This window comes from Aspergillus alliaceus (assembly GCF_009176365.1).
Source record: "Aspergillus alliaceus strain CBS 536.65 unplaced genomic scaffold BDW43scaffold_31, whole genome shotgun sequence".
Taxonomy (NCBI): domain Eukaryota; kingdom Fungi; phylum Ascomycota; class Eurotiomycetes; order Eurotiales; family Aspergillaceae; genus Aspergillus; species Aspergillus alliaceus.
Window position 1 is genome coordinate 443,804 of NW_022474714.1, and position 24,973 is coordinate 468,776.

The 24,973-nt window shown below is 48.7% G+C and overlaps 6 protein-coding genes across 6 annotated transcripts in view; 3 read left to right on the forward strand and 3 right to left on the reverse strand.

Annotated features, from left to right (window-relative positions):
- The window catches only part of BDW43DRAFT_301433 (cytochrome P450-domain-containing protein), a gene marked incomplete at both ends in the record, with an annotated part of 10,165 nt that extends 6,212 nt beyond the window's left edge, over positions 1 to 3,953 (reverse strand). Inside the window, 3 exons of the mRNA XM_032045044.1 lie at positions 99 to 291; positions 1,072 to 1,857; positions 1,888 to 3,953. Of these exons, the coding sequence (XP_031898862.1) occupies positions 99 to 291; positions 1,072 to 1,857; positions 1,888 to 3,953 (3,045 nt within the window). The remainder of the gene's footprint in view (positions 1 to 98; positions 292 to 1,071; positions 1,858 to 1,887) is intronic.
- Positions 3,954 to 4,663: 710 nt separating this feature from the next.
- Positions 4,664 to 6,516, forward strand: BDW43DRAFT_131617 (ribulose-phosphate 3-epimerase RPE1). The gene is made up of 3 exons (XM_032038192.1): positions 4,664 to 5,615; positions 5,722 to 5,973; positions 6,042 to 6,516. Exons 1-3 carry the CDS (start codon positions 5,373 to 5,375, stop codon positions 6,303 to 6,305), a joined length of 759 nt encoding a protein of 252 aa, XP_031898863.1. The 5' UTR covers positions 4,664 to 5,372; the 3' UTR covers positions 6,306 to 6,516.
- A 6-nt stretch (positions 6,517 to 6,522) lies between these two features.
- On the reverse strand, positions 6,523 to 8,406 carry BDW43DRAFT_281365 (uncharacterized protein). The gene is made up of 2 exons (XM_032042496.1): positions 7,581 to 8,406; positions 6,523 to 7,451 (listed from the first exon to the last, which is right to left on the reverse strand). The coding sequence occupies exons 1-2, from the start codon at positions 7,794 to 7,796 to the stop codon at positions 6,714 to 6,716; spliced, it is 954 nt and encodes a 317-aa protein (XP_031898864.1). The 5' UTR covers positions 7,797 to 8,406; the 3' UTR covers positions 6,523 to 6,713.
- A 519-nt stretch (positions 8,407 to 8,925) lies between these two features.
- On the reverse strand, positions 8,926 to 11,377 carry BDW43DRAFT_312644 (uncharacterized protein; the record flags this gene model as incomplete). The annotated part of the gene is made up of 6 exons (XM_032047408.1): positions 8,926 to 9,116; positions 9,174 to 9,462; positions 9,582 to 9,833; positions 9,881 to 10,257; positions 10,678 to 10,855; positions 11,063 to 11,377. The coding sequence occupies 6 exons, from the start codon at positions 11,375 to 11,377 to the stop codon at positions 8,926 to 8,928; spliced, it is 1,602 nt and encodes a 533-aa protein (XP_031898865.1).
- A 1,597-nt stretch (positions 11,378 to 12,974) lies between these two features.
- BDW43DRAFT_281371 (uncharacterized protein) lies at positions 12,975 to 14,038 on the forward strand. Its single transcript, XM_032042497.1, has one exon. The coding sequence runs from the start codon at positions 13,118 to 13,120 to the stop codon at positions 13,466 to 13,468; it is 351 nt and encodes a 116-aa protein (XP_031898866.1). The 5' UTR covers positions 12,975 to 13,117; the 3' UTR covers positions 13,469 to 14,038.
- Positions 14,039 to 19,960: 5,922 nt separating this feature from the next.
- Positions 19,961 to 22,935, forward strand: BDW43DRAFT_301436 (uncharacterized protein; the record flags this gene model as incomplete). Its single annotated transcript, XM_032045045.1, has 4 exons — positions 19,961 to 20,263; positions 20,411 to 22,071; positions 22,705 to 22,780; positions 22,891 to 22,935. 4 exons carry the CDS (start codon positions 19,961 to 19,963, stop codon positions 22,933 to 22,935), a joined length of 2,085 nt encoding a protein of 694 aa, XP_031898867.1.
- Between the last annotated feature and the right edge of the window lie 2,038 nt (positions 22,936 to 24,973).

Sequence of the window (24,973 nt, forward strand, 5' to 3'; positions counted from 1 at the left end):
GGGGGGGGGGGGGGGGGGGGGGTAGCAGGTCGCAACGCACCTCGTCTTGTAGCATCCTCCAGCAAACCGACATCAACCTCCGACCGGGGCAGCACGACGTAGCGGACAACGCTACCACGGATAAACATATTCTTCACGGACGACAGGTGTGGGTACTTGTCCAGGTCGAGGACGTCGACCTCGTCGAGCTTGATGTTGAGGTATTGGTCGACGGATTTCAGGGTGCCGCGGATACGGATATCATTTTTGAGTTCGAGGATCACGGTCTTGTTGGTGAGGGTCTTGAAGAAGCTATATTGCATTAGATAAACCTTGTTCGTTTGTTTGATGTGTCGACTGTTGGTCACGCATACCTAAAAAAGAGCATGGTTGCGGCGGAAAGGTGGTTGAGGGTGGGCGTTCACAGGACTATCGCATTGCCTCGCGGGGTATTGGATGGATTGTAATTCCAGCTGCTCTGCACTTCCCTGGGAACTATTAGGGAAATGTCAGGTATTCAGAGCGCAAAAGTGGGGGGAATGTAATGCCAGCGAGGTGATGTTGCCCGTCGCAATCTAATCTGCTCCAGTCCGGGTCACGTGTGGGCGCACTCTTTTTGTTTCCTGTTGGGCAATACCTTAAAGTGTTCCTCCTACCAGAGCAAGACACAACCAACCACTAAGTGTTCTGTATAGGTATTGAAGTTCAGATAACTGGTTCCATGATAACCTAAGGCTTCACTGTATGTCGCTCAAGTAAGATTTCGCCTTTGATCCCCTCGTTGTGCTGCCCCAATGCGCCCCCTGGCACCATAATTGATCACTAAATGCCTCCGATAAAAAACTGCTTCAGAAAAGGGCCTCAGATCTGGGCATCAATCGATCTCGTACATTAAATTACTGCTCGCCGCCAGGGCGGTATATGGGTATCATAGCTAACTTGTATCGTTCCACATACATAAACCAGATTAAGGACAGTCCCAGACAGATATAAGAACAGGAGAAATAAATAATGAGTGGAAATCCTTACATCTCACGATTCTTGTGGGATCGGTGAGGCTTCTTGTGGCGAGGCTTCATCGTCCAACCGGACAAACAGGTCCAACCAGCGCCGTTCTTACGACCCTCGTCAAAAACCCTTCCGATTCCTTCAAGCCACTTCCCCTGCTCCAGGCCCATCTCGGTTTGCAATTTGAGAAGCCATTGTTCCCAAATCCAACCACCATATAGGCCGGTGACACTAGCGGCATCAGCCGTGCTGCCGACCGGACCCTGCACTGCTTCACACTCGCTGATGTGACTCTTGACTCGAGGCTCGGGTGTCTCCCTAGGAACAGGGGAGAGTACAGGCTCATTACCAATGGGTAAGAACATCCATGCACGTTTGGTTCCCACAAAGCCTCCTTTTTGCAGACGCTCGAGGAAGCTCTTTGTAGGGTTTGGGTCGTAGCCCCGTGTCTTGAGTTTAGACGTAAACTCAGCCGACGTGACAGTTGCGCAAGGCCCTCCGCGCGATATCTGTGCATCCATCACAAAGAACTCCAAATAACCCCCTGGTTTGAGGCAGCGACGGCATTCCCGAAGACAACGGTCATACTCGTCTTGCGGCTCACCCGACCGGCGTTCGCTCTTCAATAGAGCAGGCAGTGAACGAGCAGAGATTACGTCAAACTTGTTGTTGGGGAATGGCAATTCCCATAGATTTTGCACAGAGATTTGACGGTGATTCGCAGGCCCCTTGATGCCACGGTTGACCGCTTGGTGCTCCGTGAAGACGGTGTAGACCTTCACGTTGGGATAATCGTATGCAAGATGCCATGCCCATTCACAAGAAGCATGCCCTCCGAGGTCCAAAACCCTGATACGGGGTGACCTTGAACTTTGAGGGTTTTTCGAGGGCGATCTTGACTTATTGAGTTTCTTTAGAGCGGGACTAGTTATCAGATGACCACCGTTGAGATACCGAAGAGCGTCCATGGCCCACATTGGCTCACTAATCTGGGCAAGCACTAATTGCTCCTTCTCTAGCATAGAGAACTGCGCTTTTTCCTCAAGGATGGAACCCATGACTGAATCACGGGGAGCTTGCGAGAAGGGACCTCGGTAAGCAGGTCGCTCGGGACGAACCAGTTCGTAATTACCCGATAGACAGCTCATGTGCATCTTCGTCAGGCCCAGCCGGATAGATTGCACAGCATCGAAGCGCATGCTTCGATGCAAGAAGATATCTGTGTCACTGGAGCGCTCGCGGATCGACTGGAACCCTCTCCAATAGATCGAGTCCTTGCTTGCGAGTGCCGAAGGCTGAGAGCTTGGGGCTTCGGGAACTGTCTCGTCAAATCGGACAGACTTCTTGCAGGCGACTTGTGCTACCGCTTGCGTAATACTCTCCGAGGTGTCGATGAAGTCATCTCTTTCGCTCACCGGCGTATTGGCGGGATTTGTTTCGCACAAGGCAGCAAGATACGAAGCCTGCGCCGCAAGCCAAACGCTAGTTCTGTCTAGACTTGCTATTGCCTTCTTCTGCAGTTCACCTTCATAGTGCTCGTCTTGCTCGTCCGGATTATGCACACCCGGTTCTGTGATCTCATAGACGCCGTCAACATCGTCACTAACGGGGCTTTCTGCGTGTTCTAACTGGAACGCTGGGGCTTCCGTTGGGATCCTGATCGCAGTTGGTGGTCCACTCGGATCGTAAACAGCCGTCAACTCCTCATCAGACTGCCTCTCGGGGCACTCGATAATCTGTTCAACTATTTCCCCATCGGCCCTGTTGAATGGTAGATTGTAGAACCTCTCGGCAGTGGCGGACGACGGAATATTATTTAGCTTAGGGATCGACCATGTGTGACGAGCTCGAGGACCGAGAGAAGCAAAAAAGCCTCCAGGGGAAGGTATACTAAGTCTACTAAAGCTATACCCAGAAAGGTCCGATGCTGGGGTCGCATCGTCAGCACTGCGTGGTCGCTCCGGCGTCTCGATCTGCCACATCTCTTCGTTTTGTTCCGAGGTTTCTGACCAAGGATCCGGGGTCCCATCCACGGAAATATGTCTCAGCATCGCCATTGCATCTTCTGGAAGAAATACGCCTCTGTCGGATGGTGTGTCTTCGCGAACAGGGTCAAGCACGGGTGATGCTCGTGTTCGGTCCGGAATTCGAGGAAAGTTTCCGAGAAACTGTTGCCAGTCCTCGTCGGGGTTATCAATGGTGATCTCGATGCTCTGCAAGTCTGAGCCTGTCTCCGGGTCTCGTAGGCCTGCAGTCTGTTCATCTTCGAGGTCCGGTCGCACGTGGATGTCGTGTGCATCCCAGTCGTTATCAGGGAGCGACTGCACATCAGGAGTTGGAGGGGCACTACAGTTTGAAATTTGATCCGATGAGACGCTGCCATCCAGCGATGGAGGAGCATGCACGGCCGGTACGGAGTGGCTAAGCTTTAGTAGAGCAGCCGGGGAAACTGGTATCTTCGGAGGTGGAGTGGGAGGCACTGGTGAGCTTTTCGAGAGGCCCTGAAGAGATGGCCACATTGTCGAAGAGGGGATTGTAAGACTAGGATAGCGGTTGCGATTCGTTGGTGATATCGAATTTCTCGTTGTAGGACTCACGAGACTTGTCGGGCGAGTGCTCGAGATCGACGTGCACTCGTCACTTATGTCTGATTCATCATCGGTTGCATCATATAGGTCATCGAAGGATTGCATTTGATTTTGCCATTCCATATCCGAACATGAGGAGGTGGTCCCGGCTGATAAGGGTGACAGCAAACGGTTCAGTCTGGACGCCAGCGCCAGACCACTAGTCTTCAACTTCAACTGTGGGTGAGAAGCTTTCTTTTTTGGACTAGGTTCACTGCGATGCGGGTTTTCCGCATATTCCTCCTCGCGCGAGTCCTCGATTATGGTATTAAGCCTCGTCCCTCGAGCCTGCCGAGGAGGGGGGCATGTGTATGTTGCAGAGCGTAATAGCTCAGCCATCTTGCTCTCAGTGTGTTCCTTTTTCGGTTCTTTTCTTTTTTTCAAGCACGAGCAAAAGATTACATCAAAAGCCGACGGTGCCCAGAATTGGAAACCTTTTAAGGCTATATTAATTGCGTCCGACACCGATCAACGGGTCCACCGGCGCAAGTAAATGGATATAACGAAGGATGGCCTAGCTCGCAGAGCCCAAGGCACGTTTACTATAAACCCAACAAAAAAGAAAAAGGAAAGGATAAAATGAAGGCAAAATGACCGCAAAGTAGGTGAAGATCACGATCGATCCGTGGCGCAGGGCTCTGATAAATACACCCAAAGCCAGAGGAAGGAAAGAGGGGAAGAACTGGAGACGCCGTGCTCACCAACCACCCGTGCAGAAACTATGCATCATTGCGCACGACGAGCCAGGCATCCTTGAATATCGAGCGTTCATACCAGTTACCATTGGTTGCTGTAGGGGCGGCGCTTCGCTCCTGGAGAGCTTCCAGCACTCTGAGAGGTACAATAAAAGTGATATCAAGTACGCTCAACAGATATCACACCAATCGGTGGGGAGAGTGTACATGCGAAGAACGGCCCTGGACGAATGAGATTGGTGACTGGACGTTGAGGCATGTGTGATTGGCGAACTGCAAGCGCCGGAAGAACTATCTTTAGAACTCGTGTCGAGGGTTGTCTGATTAATCAGTAGATCATGTTTTCTCCACCCCAACGTTATTTGGAAAGGCGGTTAATTAATGCTGGTTAGGTAGCCAGCAGTGTGGTCGGTCATTTCATCAACGCCAGTCTGTCTCTCAGGAAAGACAAAAGAGGTCATTCCGTTCCCAAATCATTCAGCAATTGGTTGACTAAGGGAAATTGACCAGGTCAGCCGACCAGTTCATCGGAGATTGAGCGAAAGGTGAACTGGCACTAATCCAAGTCAGCGTTGAGTCAAGTCGGACAGATTACCAATGGATAGCAAGGAATGGGTGGTGAACGGCCCTTCTGTGACGGGCGGCCGGTTCCCGTGATCGCTTTCAGCATTGAAGCCTGAGTCTCGAACATCTCTTCAGGCATCCAGGCCCCCACCGCCCGGACCCCACCGGGCCTTCCACGTGCAGGACTTGGCCCTAGCCCTTATCGTCAGTATCCAACTTGCCCGATTTGGCTGTCCGGAGTGACGTCGACCGGTACTCCATAAATGGCGGTGATATCAATGGCCGGTTTACTCAATTTTTATGGATTTTTTTCTTACCCTATGATGGAGTACACATCTCCACTCTTTCCCCATACCTGTGTTGTACACACACCCCTTTCCTGATCCAGATATATAAACCGTCCCTCCCCATTGACTCCCCAAAGCTTGCTCTTTCCATTGGTAATCTCCCCGCTGTATTCATCCATTACTCCCCTTTTCTATACAAGCATCCGGCCGTCATGTCCCCACCGGCGATTATAGCTCCATCCATCCTGAGCGCGGATTTCGCGACTCTGGGCAGCGAATGCTCGACCAAGATCGCCCAGGGTTCGGATTGGCTCCATGTCGACATCATGGACGGCCACTTCGTCCCCAACATCACCTTTGGAGCTCCCGTCGTGACCAAGATCCGTTCTCACGTCGACCGTCCCACCCAGCCCTACGGTAAGGGTACCTTCGACTGCCACATGATGATCATGGAGGTAAGAGATATCTACCCCTGAAGCTCCGCGCCGTTTTCGCGCGTGACCCGATCCTTCCGTGCGCCCTAGAAGAACCGCCGGCTGATCGTCCCGTGTTTACATCTAGCCCCATAAATGGGTCAAAGAATTCAAGAACGCCGGCTGCGATCTGTACTGTTTCCACTACGAAGCGGCCGTCGCTTCCGTCGCAGCTACGGAACCAGCAGACTCGGAAACCACTCGCAAGACGAGTCCCAAGGAATTGATCCGCTACATTCACGACCAGGGCATGCAAGCAGGCATTGCGATCAAGCCCGACACACCAGTCGACGTGTTATGGGAGATTCTCGAGAACGAGGATGAGAAGGAACGCCCCGATGTAAGTGACATCATATTTACATGAGAAAAACCGGGGGAAAACCAATCCCCACGCTAACAGTATCATAGATGGTCCTCGTCATGACCGTGCACCCCGGCTTCGGTGGGCAGAAATTCATGGCCTCGGAACTCCCAAAGGTGCAGGCTCTCCGTGAACGATACCCTGATTTGAACATCGAGGTTGATGGGGGACTTGGACTCGGGACGATTGACCAGGCCGCTGAGGCAGGAGCCAATGTGATTGTCGCTGGTTCGGCGGTTTTTGGCGCTCAGGACCCAGCCGACGTCATCGCGAAGCTGCGTGAGGCCGTTAACAAACATCGCAAGGCTTAAAGGGCGTACAAAATATTTCGTTTTGTATTCCTTTCTCCTACTTTCATGTGACACGAAATTTCTTCTAATCTCCCATAGCTCGTAATCCTAACCCCCCCTTTTTCTTTATCTAATTATTGTTTTCTTTGGGTTCAGTGTTGACCCTTGCTTTCGTCTTGGCTTGAGTATGTGACCGGTGAAAAGACTGGTATATGGTAATGTTCATTACGTCGAAAATTATATAGATATAGGAAGTAAAAAGAACCGCAATTAAATCTCGAGTTCCCAATTATCGGGCTAAAATCACTGCGCTGGTATCTTTACAGGGTAGTAGGGGGGGAAAAAAATAAAGGAAACAGCAAAGATGAGGGCCAGTTAAGAAAGGTATTGTCGGGCGTGTCCATCGTAAATCAGCAATCAAAGGGTCATTCAACTGGAACCGGGTCTCTTCGCCTTCCGATTCATCGCATCCTCGACATCCTCTGCACTTTCCGACTCTTCATCAATGGTTTCCTCCTGACCAGCTTTCTGCGCCTGGTCGTCGCGCAACGACTCCAACATCTCCGCATGCCCACCGGATATAGACTTACGAATATCCTGCGCAACCTTGGCCTTCTCCTCCGGCGACGTGGCAGAAACGATGGACCCACGATGATGCTCAACTAATCCTAGTGCTTCAGCATTATCAGCATGAAAATTGGCAGACGAGACGGCGGCGATCTCCGGCACCAGAGGCGGCCGCTTTGGATTACCCCCCGTGACGATCTCCGGAGCAACCGATGATTTCCGACGTACACTATCTGCGTCTCCTTCTTTTTTCTCCTCGCCAGCTGCAGTCAGAGGTTGCTGCTGCTGCGCAAGAGCTGGGCTGGCCTTCTCGGTCTTGCTCTCTTTGGCTTTGGCGGCGGCCTCCTCGCTCGCCTGGCGCAGAGCGAGTGTGATAGAGTCGTCTTTCTGGGATTCCTTGGCCGGGGGGTTTTGGATCTTAATAGTGCTCTGCTTGGGGACCGAGGGTTCCGAGGCGGGCGTTGAGGCCGCAGACCCGGATTCGGGCTTCGTGGTTGAGGGCGCGGTGCTCGTCGCGGGGATACTATCAAAGTCTTCGATGCTGTTCACCTGCACTTTCAGCTCACCGTATTCGTTCCATTCTTCGACTTCCTCCAGGTCCTATGACGGTCGCATTTTGTCAGTAAAGTGTGATCGTTGGTTGACTGGCCCCCCTCGACAACGGGCCTCTGCAGCTCGTGTAGAGGAAGAGGGGAAAGGGGGCCCGTGGGGTCAGAGTAACCAACTTACACCGACAACGGTGCCAAATTTCACCAGACCTGGCAACTTCTTGCCCTTAGAGCGACGACCCCAGAGCTTCCGGGCTGCGTCATCGGTTGCCACATCAATTGCGCGGAAGGGGAGTTTGTTGGCCTTGAGGATCGTCTCCAATCGTGCAGTGGCGGTGACGATGTGGGACGACCCCGCAGTAAGGGAGGTGTAGAGATAAAGGGTCGAGTCCGACATGGCGAAATATATGTATTATCGGAAAGTAAAAGGAAAGGAAAGGAAAATGAAAGGGCCCTCTAGAACGAAGGAGGACTATGGATATTCACGATGCGGTTTGAGGGGGTGGTGATAATCATTCAGGGGGGAAAAGATAGAAAAGGTGGAAGCACGTCCCACCAGTGTTTCTTCTTTCTCCAAATTAATTTGACTCGTTTTTTTCTGATATTAATTCTTATGACGTGGCTGCTCACCGCCCACGCGTTTCTCTTAGGTCACGTGGGCCCTGATCAGCTGCCGGAAGATGGAGGTGATGAATGGATATTGATATTCACGTCTGCAGAAAATTAAGAAGAAAAGCGAGAATAAGACTATAGGAGCAGGGATAGAGCTCTTTACATAGACCACACTCACCTTATTATGTCAGTCTCCTTTGTCTCCAATACTGGGAGCGAATGGGCCCCAAAAGTGGCAACCTGACGTCAGATGGGCTTCTTCCCACTTTCCAGGAACCAGTTCTTAACGGTCTTTTTGAGGTCACGGCAAAAGGATGGAGTGGGGTGATCATGGGACGTATTGGGAAGAGCTCTGATGGTTTGCCAGTTGTGCAGTAGTGTGAATTGGTCAAGCCTCTCTTGGGTTCACTTCATAGATTATATACCTGCCCATATAATATATATTTACAGAGAGTATTTATCCCCACCCGTAATCACAAGACCTCCTAACTCTGAGACTTCCTTTAGGTCTTTCTGTTTTTGTTACATTTTTAGGAAAAGAGAAAAAGGTCTATATGTCTACATCAATAATAGTACTAGTAGTTATGAATGTTGATCGCGGGCCATTCATGCCCTCAAAGTTACCAAATTGGGAATCCAAACCAGTTGCCACGCTTTTGTTAAAATTGAACCTTCCATAACTAACTTTGCAGATCTCTTCATATTGGAAACTTCAGTCGTTGTGCGTTACGGAATAGTATAGACAAGTATTTCCGTAACATTCCCTATTGCCAAGGAGATCTGCATCGAACGTTCAAGGCCCTTTGGAACCTCTGATATGCATCCAAAGATCTATTGGAGCCACGAAACTCGATACAAGCCTCTTCGAGGCCATCAATCCATCTTGATGTCTTGATTTGCTTCTTGGGAAATCCTCAGTCTCCATGTGGTGAAGGGTCCGAGGGGAGAGCACGGCTGGACTCCTTGGGTATCCCGCCAATACCAAAAGTCATGCTCGCGATCAGCACGAGTAAAGACGGCTTTTCCCGGAATCTCCTAGATACTGGTAGCCTCAACCGTATCATTTGCAAACTGCACATTAAGAGGATCGTGGGAAAAGTTGTACCTTTTGTTATGGGTGTCAGTAATGGACTCGTCCCCCTGATGAGTGATATGGATGGACAGTAATCTGCGCCCTGCAGGGTCAGGCTTGGGGATTTCAACCCTAAAAGCCACACGTGAACCTCTTGAAGACGGATATCGATCCAGTCCCGAAAGACGTCTCTAGTCTTCTCCGGATCAACAGATACAAAAGCGGTGTAATCACCAGGGCTAGACGGTGTCATTAACTGACGCCGCTCAGCCCTCAGTCCATAGACAAGCCCCAGAATATCCGGGTTGGCGGGCCAAATAACTCGCACATTGCGTGAGTAGAACTCCAGGGTGCCATTGAATAATGCCTCAAGCTCGGCCTGTTGATTCCCCGGGAAAACATGATCCATTAGCGGCCCAGGTGAAGAAAGTGGAATGTCATCAAGGAATCCCCGGTATCTAATTGCACAACTCTCATAGTTAAGATACTGCATATTACCCGCAGTCGAAGTAAATCCTGCATCTTGCGTAGCAAGAAGATGACCGATGGAAGTTCTGGGTCGATTTTAATTGCCTGGTGGCCGAGTTTATCGATTTGATCATTGCAATGATTCAGAGTCTGGGAAGAGTCAAGGAGGTGTTGTATTGATGTATTGTATTCAATAACCGCATCACTCCGGGTGAGAACTGTATCCACGTAGTCGTCTAGGGCTTTACTGATCTCCTTTCTCTCTTCCTCCGGAATGACGTTCTTAAAATCAAGAAGTAATTTCTTAATCGGTCCGCACTTTTAAGTACTTCGAGAGCACCGGGGTCGTCTAAGTGAATTGTATTATCCCTGTTTGTCCCCAGAGCTTCTGCCAGGGACTCTAGCTTGTCTGCACACATGGTAAGCTGATCGATGATATAGTCCTTATTAACATAGTCCGTGATACCTTTTGCTTTGGTTGTGGACTCGTTTTCTTGGTATCCAAATTGGATAAATTGGGCCAGAGCTGACCGGTCAAAAGCCATCCTTATTAGAGTTGTAAAGCCATCGAGGATCAATTTCGGATCCCATTGAAGAGTGAAGTGAATATGGCTGATCTTATCTTTGATATCTTCACGTTTCGCCTTCAACTCTGGCGTGAAAGCCGCGATCTTATAGGAAGTGGTTGGCAATGGCCCAATTTTACCTGTCAGTAATGCAATATTGTCCTCTGCTGCCTGTCTACTAGATTGCATCTCTTCGACACTATCGGTGATATACTACTGTGCTTCATTATTGTTCTCCAATGCATCCTTGTACCCGGTGGTGAGGTCCTCCTGTTTCTCGAGAAATGAGAGCTGGGCTTTCACTGACGTTTGATAATAGAGAAATGATAATCGCGGGACCTAGCTAGCCATGTGTTTAAACATGTCTTATCCTATCCGAGTAGCATTCGATTGAATCGACTCTTAGCCTCTCCGTAAATCGAGTGTAGCTGTGTGGTCCCACTAATCGTAACTTCCTAGTTATCCTCTAACTCCCTGTACGCCTCTGCCAGTGCCGACAAAGTTTTCCTCTTCTAACTTATCTACAAATGCTAGGCGAGACAGGAGAGTATTGTACATACCGTCCGTCTCCTTCCTAGAGGCGATGCTGTTGGTAAAAAAGGACTGGTTCGCTTTATCGAAAATCATCTGGCATTGACCAGGAAATGCAAAGGCTTTCGTAGCTTTGAAATCTTCCGCATCACCGTTGAGGGCTAGATTCTTTACGGTGATTTTGCCGGTATTTTTCCCAGCCTTCTCCTAGCTTCCCTGGTGACACATCAGGATCACCGCTTGACCCGCCTAAGCCATTAGAGCCTACCAAGTGGTTCCCGCCCTTTAGCTTCTAATCAAACAACATGCATCGCTGACAGGAGGAATGGAGTCTAGACTGAAAATGCACTCACCTAGGTCCGACCTGCAATTCCGCCCTGCTTCGCTCCAGATTGCACTTCGGTCTCCTCCTACCGCTTCAAATACTGCAGCAAATATATCTGGAAACTCTGATTCGGGCTGCGGAGATAGTTCCTGAAGAAGATCCGAGATATTCCTCAGGATAAAAAGAATCCCCGGACGGCGATACGACACGATCACTTTTTGAATCGCCTGTCGAGCGTCATTCAACTTGTCTACAACAGAAACAGGAACTGTAGATGGTGAGTTGGTGGACTTTAATATGCTTTGAAGAGACTTTCTCGTTTCTTTGACCATGGCACTTGTCAGGCGCTGATTGCCCAAGACGCTCGCTAGATTCCGCAGCGCTGCACTACCCTGATGATGCATGATATGCAACAAGGCGAATCACAGAGATTGCAGCTGGCAGATCAATACCAGTTAATGGTGTTGCTTGATCATGTTCGGGGAGGGACTGTTTAATTCCAGAGTAGTTGGCTGAGCTGATTGGCAAGGATCTACAGCTGCAAAGTTCCACCAATGTGGCATATCGCATCGGTTTTACTCAAGGATACCGCAACATTCGTTAAAGCATCTGAGCTAGAATTCATCTACTGCTATCTTGGGCGAAGACTCATCCTAGAAGCGGCGATCTTTTTTCAAAATGGCACGGGGTCCTATATTCTATGTAAGAGCGTCGCATCCGCTCTGATTACAGTCGTTGTTGTTCAGATTCGAATTTATACACACAGCGAATACACTCAAAGAGTACTTTCATTGTTTGAAATTCTGCCCAACTCGTTGAAGAATCGATTACCATGGCTACCCAGTTGACATACGAACCCCTCATCCAGGAGATGATGACAGTGACACCACCAATGGGTGGGAAGTTGTCGTCTCCTATAATGAGGATAGAATTAACAAACCTCTTGAAAACCGTATCTCAAGAGAGCCCTATCGAAATTTGACTTGATGGTGGACTGGGAGTATCCCTTTACTGGCAAGATAAAAAAGCTTCTCGTCCGACTGGAGATGACCAACCCAGTCCTACAGTTCAATAGTGACAAGGGTAGAGCCGAATTGACCTATGATCTCGGCGGTAACTACGGCCCCAAAGAGATTCCCTATTCCCGAACAGATGAGAATACATGTGTCTGTTGAGATCGCAAATCTCCAAGGCAGCGTTAGCAACGACCCTGGTGAATCTGGCTTTGAACCGAATGAGGACGCTCTTCATACACCCACAGCTGTACAGAGGGGCAAACAGCAGCCCAACTATATTGTGAGCATGAATGGGGAAAGGACTGCTCAGGGAGTGTGTGTTGTCTTTCGTGACGGCGATGTGAAACTTAGCAACCCAGACTCTAAACACGATGCCATCCTCTTCACACTGCAATCTGCCATCGCAAGGGATACGGCGAACGAGCAAGGTAAAAGCAACTACCACTACTTTTATCGGTAGAGCCAATGTCCCCTGTCGTCTTTCGAGATACACTACTGTAACTCTTGAGCCAACTTCGTTCTGTTTATCCCATACGAGACACAATGATCTGGAGCCTTGGTGATGTGGGCTGCACAACCGGAGGGTCCAACATCACTCAACTTCCATCCGGACAATCGAAATCTGAATCCTATTCCCGAGAGAAATACCGCAAATATTATCATCAGTCATGATATCGTATGGAAACAATTTTTCAAGGCAACAGCACTATCGCAGTCCTATATATTCGTTTACTAACGGCGGGATTTCTCCTCAAGTCCGCACTAGAAACCACACTCGATGATGTAAAAGTTGTTTCGACAAAGGAACAGTGTATACAAAATCCGATATTTTTTACACAAAAGCTGGACTAACAACATGTACTATAGATGGAATGACGTTGGCTGGAGCCCTCCGCAATGGAACCGTCGGGATGAAGAAATACTTCAAGAGTTACAGCTGTGGACTTTACACTGGCACCGAAGCAGTCGACCCCGTGGTGGTCAAGTGCGACAGACCTGAAACGAATATACACATTGAACCCAAGCTTGATATATCACGCCACCTTATCACCCTCTCTTACACCAGCAATAAACACGCCACTGAATGGGTAAGTCACGCGGGAGTGGGCCAGCCAGCATATAGGCACCATGTACATCAAGTTTAAATGGAACGGCACAGGCTTGTGGCAAGACAGGAAAGATCCTAGCCACCCCAACAGAATCGGGGTCAAATTTGAAAACACCAACGCCTGGATCCTGGGTGTGCCTGGGAAGATCCCTCCCTGGTGGCGACCTAGTTCCCCCGAAGAATTGCTTGACTATTATGACAAGCTAATGATGACTGTTGATATCGATGTTCCCATGGCTGATCTCGACTACTTCCTCACGTCCAATCTTCTCTTCTCCGGCCAACACATCTTCATCGCAGATTCTCCCAAGCCGGACTCTAATTATGACCACGGACTCGCCGTTCCTCGTGGCCTCATTCTCACTGGATAGGTTGCGGAGAAGTTAAAGTTCTCGACCGGACTCAAGGACGAACTCTCTCTAGCGAGAATAACAGCGCCCTTCAGGGGGATCCAGCCCTTTACAAAATTGTTCATTGTGTGAATCTTAGATCATATGTTAAAGGCTATACCTAGGAACGGTGATAGCTCCCTCAGGATCTGTGGGAACGATTCTTTCACGCCGATGTCGTGCATCAATCCAACATTAAGTCTAGCCAGAGTGCCTAAAGAATGTAAGAGTAGCGATAGTATAGATCTAGATCTGTCAATCCCATGACGACTCCTCTATAGCTGCTCGGGTTACAATAGAGAATGCTATAATTATACATATTCAGAAAGCCTTTTAAGATAGAGAATGAACCCAAGGTGCAAATTCCCAGTCATCTTCAAAGAAGATATCTCTAGGTTCGTCATCCAAATTATTGAACGTCGAAGGCGCTTACTTTGCAATCCGTCCTCCCGGCATAGGCTACATGGGATATTGAGAATAGAGATTGCCGGTGGCGATCACGAAATAAGATGATCCACACGACATAGAAGGAAAGTAGAGAGCGAGGCCAGGTGAAGATACTACGCGGCACATGTAAGCATAGTTCCAAGATAGTTTTCGCTGGCGCATTCGTAGTCAAGGTTTTTGGGTTTGTAGCTATCCAAGAGGCAATCTCCGAGTGCGCTAAATATAGGAGGACAAGCCGTTAACTGCCCCGAACCGTTCGCGGAGAAATCTCGGGCCTTAGTCTACTAGTAATTAACCTTTTTCTGACCCTTTTCGGATAATGCAGACATGATTTGTTCCCCGTTAATTTCCTTGTAAGATTACTTCTTATCTAGACCCTGAAGAAGTTGTTTCGGTAACGAACTAGGTTGATAACAAGCTAAATGGAGAAGAATCTGCCGAAACGTGAAGTTTGGCATCACATCAGCATTGACACTAACTACTCTCGCGACGAGTGATATCATCTAGACCATTGCATGTCGTTGATGTTGAATACGAAGACATACACGGGTTAGGCATGATCCCAAAGATGTGTGTGACTTGGGCCTTCTGTCAGAAGCTGCGGGGTCACGCTTCGCATACTAAGTATGTACATACGAGCGATAATATCCTTGAATCTGTTTGCCATTCCTACCTAGCGTAATTGCCCTCTCTTCACTCTCTCTAGTATTCTCGTACATCTCACTGGACTCGTGATATTTTTTTCTATTTTTGCTTACTTTTTCTCCCCTATGCCTCGGTGCAATAGCTCAACGCTGCAACTATAGGTCGGTTCAGGTCAGGCCACAAGGCTGGGGACTCAGACATAAGTTCCGTAGACAACCGGTCAATCTAGGTTTCGCCATCAGGCCTGAGCGCATCCTATCATCCGGCTCCATTAATAAACCACAGCCTACATGATCAAACATCCCTCGAGCTCAGAAACCTTGTCCAATCCAGGGCATCCCGGAAAATTCTCAAGGCTGCCAACATCAATCTGACGCGTCATCGACAGCTATTTGATTCAATACCCTGGGGGAAATGATGGCTGAAGTGTTCTGTGCCTTACGAGCACCACCGCATCCAGATCAACATGGTGTAGCGAAAGTGGCTGACTGAAGCTCTCATCCGACATACGCAACAGCAAGGTAGCAGATTTCCCTATGTGGCCATGGGCATTGAAGATGGGAGATGCTGTGCCACTTGAAACGGGCAGGCTTGCGTCTCGGAACCTTAAGGGGCTTGCTAAGCATATGGGTGGCTCTATAGCAGTGTGCAGTTAAGTATCCGACATGGTGGTCAGCATGGGGCGTCAAGGAGCCTGGCTAGGCACGGAGAGCCTTCTGCATCAAGTTTCAAGGGCGCTTGTGCTCCAGGAGGCTCTCCCCACGCAGGACCAAGCCGGAGTCTGATACTCTGAGGAGCTTTCGAGCCAGTTTTCCCTCCACCGGGATCAGAGTAAGGCAGAGACTGGTATTGGGCATTCGAAAATGATTTGCCGTTGTAAGTTTACTCTGCTGAGCGGATTCTGGTGCCTACCGACCGTCTTCCTCTTTTAGTAGGTCGGTCTCTTTGAGGGTATGCATATTGTCGCGAAAACGCTCTGCACTCTGAAAATCTCTAGGTCATTGAACAAACCATCCCCCTCCTCAGGTAGGTACATCAAATACCGTCATATGGATATAGATTCCACCAATGAGAACAAAGTACGATGTCCGATCATGCTACTACTAAGTAGTAGTAAGTCGGTACATACTGCACGCCTAGAATAAACACCTGAGGCAGCTACCTCCACCAGATACGTAGGTGCAGAGTATGTACATACACCGGATGTACTCCGTATGCACATACGTTCCTCTCTCACCGGAGTGTAACCTCGAATTTCCCGGAGTGGAGCATATGAGGACATTAGGACCCTATTTACCGTGCTCTTCTTGTTTACCCCTCCGCAAAACAACTTCTACGAAGACTCCATCTGCTTCGCTCTTCACTGCACGGGACGGTCCAGGATTGGTACCTGCCTATGTAGGTGTAGATGCATAAAATCACAGATAGTGAACACTAGTGTACCAACGTTCAGAGATCCTGGCCCTATCATTCGGCCGTGACAGGGACGGGCGGCGATCCCTGGGGTCCACTACAGCCACGTCGATCGCCTATTTGTCAGAGAAAAGCGTTTTCGTCTCTTCGAGGAGACGCCCCGACATTTCTGGAAGGACGAATTAGCGCTGGGGGGCTATTTTTGAGATACCTTGATCAGGTATGTATTGGACAGCATACTACCATCATGAGATATGTTTGTACCTTACATGCCTTTTGCCCCTCCTCCTTCTTCTTTGTGGTTATTCTTAGAGGATTGGGCTGTTACGGAGGTATTGGATCATAGGGCCTTGGCTATTAATCTACTTTTATTACAAACTAATCAGTAACAGGGCATAGGGTCGAGGTTGGGTTACGGAAGAATCGTTGAATCCTGATCTCACTGTGTAGAAAACTCATCTGGTAATGGGCGGATAAATCCCCACTTGGTCGTAGAGACCAGTACGTTCAAGGTCACACTCACACACGGAGGAGTATAGACGATGAGAAGAAAAAAAAAAAAAAGAGGCAAACTCATTAAACGTGGTGGAGCAGTATCTATGAGCCTACCGCGAATTTTCCTATGAATTTCGTCATAGAGGGGCAGACGATGCTAAAGGCCCGGCCGGTGAAGTCTGAACAACAAATTCAGGTACAGATCTGGTCCGAGTGTCCTTCTAGACTGAATAAAATGAATAATGAGGAGGCGTATTTGGCTACCGAACAAACGAGAGCCGTTTGGGGGAGAGAGAAAGGTCTGAGTCACAGCCTCTAGCGAGTATTGGTTGCTAAGAATGGATATTCCAAGACGCAAAAAAGCGGTGACTTGAGAACTGTGGATTGGCAGTGGATGTCGGCCTTTCGCCAGATGAAACAACGGCGGGTTGGGGGTCCTTTTGACCGCTGGTATCGCAACGACCACTGCATGGTCCTAGAAGGTGCCGTTCTTGAAACTACACCGGTTAGTAGTCAATATCGTGACCCGATATAGGTAAAGAATCTGGTGACAGTGATGTGATGAGAGTCCAGCCGTCACTCCACTTTCCACTGTGTTGTTCACCCGCGACTGCCGTGATTTTCCTGCCTGAGGACTTAGATGGCGTATGCTATCACGTGCTGCACGTGATCCGTTAGGTCATTTACTCCGTTGGGTTGGCCGGTGGGACGAGCCCCACTCTCTCTGTCCCTCACCAAATGATCGAACGTTCGCCGATAGTTTTGAGATCGTCCGGTCACCGCAGACAATAGAGGCGGAGCCATCGCAGAACCCAGAAGCCGAAAGAAGAACGGAACGAACGTCCCCTCCACGAAGAAAATTAGGAGATGGATTACGTACGGTCGGTCAACTTCGAATCCTGGGGTCAACCACGACGCAGAAATTCTACTCCGAACCTTGGGAACCTCCCGCGCGAGTACCATGGGAACGCTCAACTCCGAGGGTAGGCTACTGGCACGGGAACCGTTCAAATTGTTGTTGTTGTTGTTCCTACTATCATATACCACACCTGACAGCGCTTTATGATTCCGGCTGAAGAGATCGTAAAACCGTACACTACGTGCTAGTCGCCAAACGAGGAGATGGGGCGCATTCAACGGTAGGCCAGTACTTCCTTCATGGTGGGAGCACTTCTATACTAGGTTCTACACCTAGATCTTGTGCAAAAATATGCGTCAAACCGGGTTGGGACCGATAAAGGTCGTTCTCTGCCTTCCCACGATACTGGTGGACTTGACATCCGGATCAGTTGTCTCGTTATCATGTTCATTCTCAGTTGATATGGGGAATCAGAAAGCGCCATACCTAACCTAGACACCTCATTGATTAGGTATGGGGACGAGGGAGCCCGAATGGGAGTAAGCTAATCGACGTGGCAGACTTAGAGTCGATGGGTGGAATTTAGCTGAGACCCGAATGGGCTGTACGTCACAAGTAAAAGCAAGAGATGTGGGTGTGAGAATGTTGGTTGTACGGTACGGTGTCCGGAGTGCTGCGTGTCATGGATATGTACCTTTAGCAGAGGGTCTGTACTTTAGGGTATGTACGTAAACACTGGTACCGAGTGCTGTGTTCCTAAGGCTCTTTCCCGCTGTAGGCGCCCTGAGGGAGGTAACAGGAATACGCTGACTGGACCCCATCGCCGGTACTCAAGACTTTGCCTAACTGATCGAGGGGACTAACTAGAACTGACTGACCTTAGTCCGGAGTTAGTTAGGGTCGTCTGTCCTACCGGCTAACCTGCAATTGGAAGGACTAGTGATAAACAAGATGACTGATCATCCAACACCATCTTACTTATCTGTTCTCTTGCTGGATCGGCTGCGCATCGGTGTAATCCGTTTCGCTGCCTCACTTCAGGGCTCACACTCTGCTCCTTCTCTGACTCGTTGGCCGTCTCAGCCATGGGGAAATGTAGTATCTTACTTGTCCCATGATAGTCTGAGAGATTCGACCCGCGTTTGACCAGTCAGCGTGCTACCCTCCACTTTTTACTGGATGTATTTCTCTCTCTTCCTCTTTTCCGAACAATTTCTGGGTTTCTCTACGCTAATGTCGTTTGAGTTAGTCTCTACTCCGATGACGATGGTTTATGTTATTTTTATTCCCATTTCATCTCCTTTCTCATAGTGTTGTTGCCCCAGGCTTGGACTCTTTCCCCCCTATAGATAGACTTGTACTAGTGCTCTGATCATCCCCCCGACGAAGAATAAAAGAGAGAAAGGGAAAAGAAAAACAAAATACAGAGTATAATCAAATGAAATAAATTGAAATAAATACAAAACTAATAAGGATAATTATTAAATAAAAATTAAATACTCGCCAGAATTATGGTTTATTCCTACGTTAAATTCAGGAGAAAAAACTGGGCTGCCCAAAAAGAAAGAAATAAAATCAAATAATAATAATGGAAAAATCTGAAAATAAAATATATTAAAATATTAAAATATTAAAATATCAAAATATCAAAATATCAAAATATCAAAATATCAAAATATCAAAATATCAAAATGGAAAATGAAATATAAAACGAAAAAATTAAAATTAAAATTAAAATTAAAAAATAAATAACAAAAACTCACTCCATTTGACCACACTGTTCACCCCAGACAGTTCCAGACCATCTTCTGTCTACCCTTCTGCCCATCCCAGATCATTCTCATCTCCGGTCCACACTGCCATTTCTGCCTTAGTGCAGCTTTGCACTGGCCAATCCCTCATGGAGCATCATCCCCGCCCCGGCTGGTTTCTCAAGTTTCAAACAGCCATGAACTACTCTTCTCTGACGGACTTTTTGCTCTCACGCTATCCTCTCCATACACCACCAAATCCACACCCCCCTTTCCTTCCCCCCCCCCCCCCCCATCCATCTCAGTCATCCATTGTACTCCGTAGTCCGGACCATTTGATCAAACTGGGCTGTGGAGTGGTTTGGGCTCAATTCTTAAACTGATATCTCCCTCACCTCCGTTCTCACTATCTGCCCCCAACGATCGATCATCTGTCACATCCTATATATCTGGAGACTTACTCGCTCTTCCAACTCTCATCCATATCGAGCCTTATACTTCTTTCCTCCTTCCTTCTTGATCTTCACTGTCGCAACAATCTTATTGTCCAAGACCGTTCACTTCATACTCTCCTACACTTACACCTCCTTATCGGCTTATCGCATACCCTACCACATTTCCCGCATCTCTTCCACCACCAAATTCGCCGAATCCATACGGCACAGATACTCCAGTCAGTCTCTTCTTTTTGGCTCGTCATTCTCCACATGCTATCAAGCATGGACTAACCGGCGATTCGGTGTAGAGAACTGCCCCCTCCTAGAACCCCCCGCTCCAAGAGTCATTTGGTACTGATAGCAGCTCTTTTCCTGCCTCGTCTCACGTGAGAAGGCATCACTCAAAAAGAGGATATATCTTTCCAATATGGCTGTCAATATGGCCGATGAGGAACTCTTCAAAAGGGCCATCTCTGGGTATCGGGACGCTTTCTTGGATCGCCATTCCCATCTTTCGGAAGCAGAGCGCAATGAACTTTGGAGTCAGCAGTTAAATCAGTTCATGCCCGCGTCGACCGCTAGGTCTTCTCCCAGCTACCGCCCGGTTTCTGGTTCTGGCATCCTTGATAATGGTGGTTCATCTCTCGAGAAATCTGGGAAACGGACTCGACAGGATACTCCTCGGACTCTACCTGGTTCTGGTCTTCCTCCGACGAAACGACGAGTCACCGTATGTGATCTATCTTGGTCTTCTGCTCCCGCCTTCTCTCCACCTCTCCGTTCTTAACCCATCCTGTGTTCCTGTTGCGCTACTTCCATCCTTTCTCACTTTCTTCTCTGCTCTCCCGCCAACAGTCCCTGGATTGACACTTGGCAGACTCCGGAACCTCCGGTGACCGTTGACCTGACGCGCGATCTGTCGCATGCGTCCTCGCCAGCTGCTCCCCAGACGATTCGGAAACTCTCTAGATCGAATTCTCGCAAGGACAACTACACGGGTCTTGGTCCCTCCCGGCACACGGCCATGGTCCGCTCGCAGAGTCAGCAAACTCCGGCTTCCCACCGACCCTCGCTGGCCACCCCCGTGGCGGGGCACCGACATTCCTATGGACCCCAGCGCATCAATCGCCGTCTTGACCATGTCAACGAATATTCCCCGTCCGAATATGCAAAGCAATGTTTGGATGACAACCAGGCCCATGGCGGAGTCTCCGCCCTCTCGATGGGGCTCTCTGCCGACACCACGGTGACTGGACTTCCACAGTTGAATCCATCCTTCGTCCAGCAACCTCACGGACAATCGGAGCTGGTCCCCGATTTGGCTGGGCTAGGGAAGCCATCTTTGGTTGATCAACCGGCCCCCCCGGCGTCGACCGCGGTGGAGATGAGTAGGACCCCGACCACCGACTCCTTGTGCGGAGGTATAGGAATGATGCGATTCGATTCGTCGGGACCGAACCTCAATCCTAATTGCTCGTTTCCTTTCCCTTCCTCTGAGTTCATTCCTTCCTCCTCCCCTATGAACGTCCCATTCACCAACCCCTTCACATCCGCGCAGCGTGACATGGATCATGTCTCGTTTCCTTTTACTGAGTCTTCTGCCCCACCCTCCTTCTCCTGCTCTGCTCCTCCTGCCACGTCTTTTGCACCGTCTGTATGCACTCTTTCTTCGTCTCCGGCCACGGAGATGAAGCATTCCATGTCTTCCGAGAGCAGCAGCTCGTCTCTTTCCCAGCCCTCACGAGCGGCTCGGAGAACCCAAGAACAGATCGTTCAGGGCACTAGGCCCATTGCTCCTAAAGTGGGCTCTCAGAGCATGTCTCCGCCGAAGGTGACAGAGCAAACCAAGATGATTCGTATCTCATCCTCGGATGGGACTGCCAAAGAGGTCGCAGCCATTCCCAAAGCCTCGATCCAGCGACCCCCACGCCAAAAGACGTACTGCACCATGTGCAACGACCAGCCCGACGGCTTTCATGGGGAGCACGAGCTGCGTCGACACATCGAGCGGGTCCACGCTGTGGTTCGTAAGGTCTGGGTTTGTGTTGATATCTCTCCTGGCAAAGCTTTCTTGGCCAACTGCAAGGCTTGCCGGAATGGAAAGCGATATGGTGCTAACTATAACGCTGCCGCTCACTTGCGTCGGACCCACTTTAATCCCTGCCAGCGTGGCCGGGGCGGACGTGGGAAAGACAGCGAGAAGCGAGGCGGAAAGGGTGGTGGCAATCATCCACCGATGGAAGTCCTCAAGCACTGGATGGTGCAGAAGGAGGAAGTAGTCCTTGAGAATGCTCAAAACTTTATTGACCAAGATGCACTAGGCGATGATCTAGTTGCGGCACCAGGCCCTGTCCCCCCGGAAGAGATGATGAGTGGCCTGTCCTCAATCTCACCAGAAGACTTCCAAGCCCCAGGGCTGGAGTCAACATTGACGAATGGGTATGACGCATTCTCTACTTTCCCCACGATGGGCATGGATTCGTCGCTTGATGCGTCATGTTATATCGATTCTCAGCCGTTAGTTCCTGAGATCGACTCGTATGTGTGAATTTACATTGCTCTTGACTTATTCCTGATGATTTTGCACACTTCTTGTGGATATATTCCTTGTTCATCTTTTTTTTTTTTTTTTTCCCTCTTACCTTTTTACTTTCTTTCTCTCCACCTTGGAGAGCTGTTTTAAATTTTTTCTCTTCTCTTGATTCTCATATCACCATCTTATTCTTCAACTTTTTTTTCTTTCCCTCTTGGTTGTTGGCTTCGTCCACCTTCTTTTTACTTTTTCTTTCCCAGCCACTTTATCTTGGTACATCTTTTTGGATTCTACTCTCGTCTTTTCTTCTTGGAATTCTCTTCCTTTCGAGACTGCAGCGGGGGGACAGCTCGGTCCTCTATGAAGCCTACCGGGCGATACGACATAATGTGTGATGATGAACAGTAACTTCAACCAGACTCAAAGATTTACAATATATTCAATTGGTGATCATACTCGAAAGCGACAGAAGCACCCATCCTGGTCCCTATCGGGGAATAAAAGGGAATGTCTGCGCAGCCGCGACTTCTACCACTGCCACTAATTGGCCATTAGCTACTTATATGGCACTTTCCTACTAATTACCTTCCTCTTAACTATCGGAGAGAGATTTTTTTTTTTTTTTTGGCAGGGCGTAGATTTCAAGGCAGTGCTTTTGCCATGCAAGTTGGTGATACTTGTGGTACTTTCACTCACCGCAGTGGTACTAAACCTGTACCAAGTGCTACCCTCTTTCTTTCGGTCGACTGACCTGGGGGGCTTTGCCAGCCTTCCTTGCTCCGATCTAATTGGATTGAGAGAGGTGAGATTCACATGGGAATGAGTGGCACTTACTACTTACTACCTCTGACATGACCCCACTAAAATGATGGGTAAAGATCCCTCGGGATCTCATGCATGAGGAAATTGAATCAACCCATATCCTACCTAGAGCCAACTAACTTACAACATTACCTCACCGTCACATGGTGTATTTATACTTACCTTTTTTTTTTGACTTTCCCTCTTCTTGTGAAATATCTGTTTTTTTCTTCGGGATAACTAAACAGTACATAGAAATACCATTTAATCCGAGCCTTGGTCTCCAATATCCGTAGGGCTAAGCTTCAATAGCGATGATGCCAGTGCGTTTGACATGCTGCCGATCTCAGTTCATCGCGATATGTATATATGCATTGTTGACCCCAAATACTAACTTAGTTAACTAGTTAGTTACTCTTGGGGACCTGATTATTAATCGCTCCTCAGATTGTATCCACTCATGCAAGGAACTATTTGAACGTATTACATTTACGGAAGTAGCCCGGCCCACACGCTCTCCTGGAAGTGAAGAAGCTCAGCTCAGCTCCGTCGAGCGAACAGCCCATCTGTCCCATGAACAGTCACTCCAGGATCTCCTTAGCTTACAGCTGTCTTCTTTCTTTTTTTTTTTTGTTTGTTTTTTTCTTTTCGTGGTGTTGCGTGGTGCTGTAGATCTTTACCCAGGATGGAAAAATCCTTGGAAGCGATCAGATGCACTTTTGGGACCACATGTGTATTCATCAAGAGAGGATGAGTTATAGGGATTGTGGTCCTGTAGATTGACTTGTGATCACGGGCTTTCTGAATACTCGTGATGCGGACGCGGTATTAGTATAGAGTTTCTCGCTAGAGTGGTAGTGTGCATTGGTTGATCATAGTCGCGAAATTGGGTCCGGGTTTGGAGCTATGTTATTGCGTGGTAGATAAGGAAATGGGGTCAAACGGGGAAGGGAAACACGGGGGAATCGAAATATGAACAGTAGTAGCACGAATCGAAAGAAGAGAAGGAAAGAGATCAGGTTGGAATAAGACTGCATTTGGAGGATTATTGTGACTGGCGTATACATATATATATATATACATATATATGCGCCTACAACGTATAAGCCGCACCCAAACTCCAAGAATAGTGATTGATGACAGGATGAGGATATATAATATCCATAGTTTAGTATATACAGTTTGTAGATGTTACGGGTTGAACCCGCAACACACGCCACATAGTGGCTATGGTCACGTGGTTCCCGCTAGTTATTCCTGATCCGTGTTTTCTGTTGTCTTTTCCTCTTCAGCTATTTCTTCTTGTTCAATAGGCACGCTTAGGTTAGGACAATCTATTCGTCCCGTAACAGTAGAGGAGCCTTCCGTGAGGTGGTCATCTCCATAGGCAACGACGCATCAGAAGAAGAGGTTCTAGAACATGTCCTGACAGTTCCGTTCCTGCACGACTCGGAAGCGTGTATCCGGCAGATTAAACTGCGCCTCCTGACAGATGTCACTGGAGCGACGTATAAGTTAAGAATTGACACGATGCTGCTGCCTGTGGCTTGGTCCATGGAAATGGAATGATGGTGGCTGACGGAGGTGCCACACCACACTCGCTGTCTGACCAATTGGAACAGGGGGGGGCGGTGGCCGGTGGGGAAAGCAGGGGACTTTTTCAGGGTAGGGCTGTGGCAGTGAAAGGGGGGGCTGTGTAATCCACCCCCCCCAGTTGAAATGGGATTTGAGAGAGGTGTTCGTGTTACCAGGTCAGAGGAAGTATTGTTAGTCTACTGAATGATTGAGGACACAAAGGAACGGTAATTGAGAGGGAGAAGACGAAGTGACAATGGTACTGTAAGTAAAATCGTAACACCCGAACGATGACAATAGCCCTAAAGGGGTATCAGACTAACGTTGAGAACAACAAGAAGAAACAACAGGTTAATCTAAGTGGAGCGTGGGTATGGAAAGACATGTTGGGGACTAGAATAGCTTAGTGATAAACATTCCTTGGGTTAGAATTGTCAAGAAAAAGGAAGAGGGAAATTTAAATAGGATTCAGACTTAAGCAATCTTCAGCCACCGGTGCTCGGCTTCTCCTCTTCTTTTTTTTTTTTTTTT

Coding starts and splice junctions, on each gene's coding strand:
- BDW43DRAFT_131617 (XM_032038192.1), top strand. CDS start 5,373: ATGTCCCCACCGGCGATTATAGCTCCATCCATCCTGAGCGCGGATTTC. Junction 5,616..5,721: donor GCCACATGATGATCATGGAG/GTAAGAGATATC, acceptor GTTTACATCTAG/CCCCATAAATGGGTCAAAGA. Junction 5,974..6,041: donor ATGAGAAGGAACGCCCCGAT/GTAAGTGACATC, acceptor ACAGTATCATAG/ATGGTCCTCGTCATGACCGT.
- BDW43DRAFT_281371 (XM_032042497.1), top strand. CDS start 13,118: ATGTACATCAAGTTTAAATGGAACGGCACAGGCTTGTGGCAAGACAGG.
- BDW43DRAFT_281365 (XM_032042496.1), bottom strand. CDS start 7,796: ATGTCGGACTCGACCCTTTATCTCTACACCTCCCTTACTGCGGGGTCG. Junction 7,452..7,580: donor AATTTGGCACCGTTGTCGGT/GTAAGTTGGTTA, acceptor CGACCGTCATAG/GACCTGGAGGAAGTCGAAGA.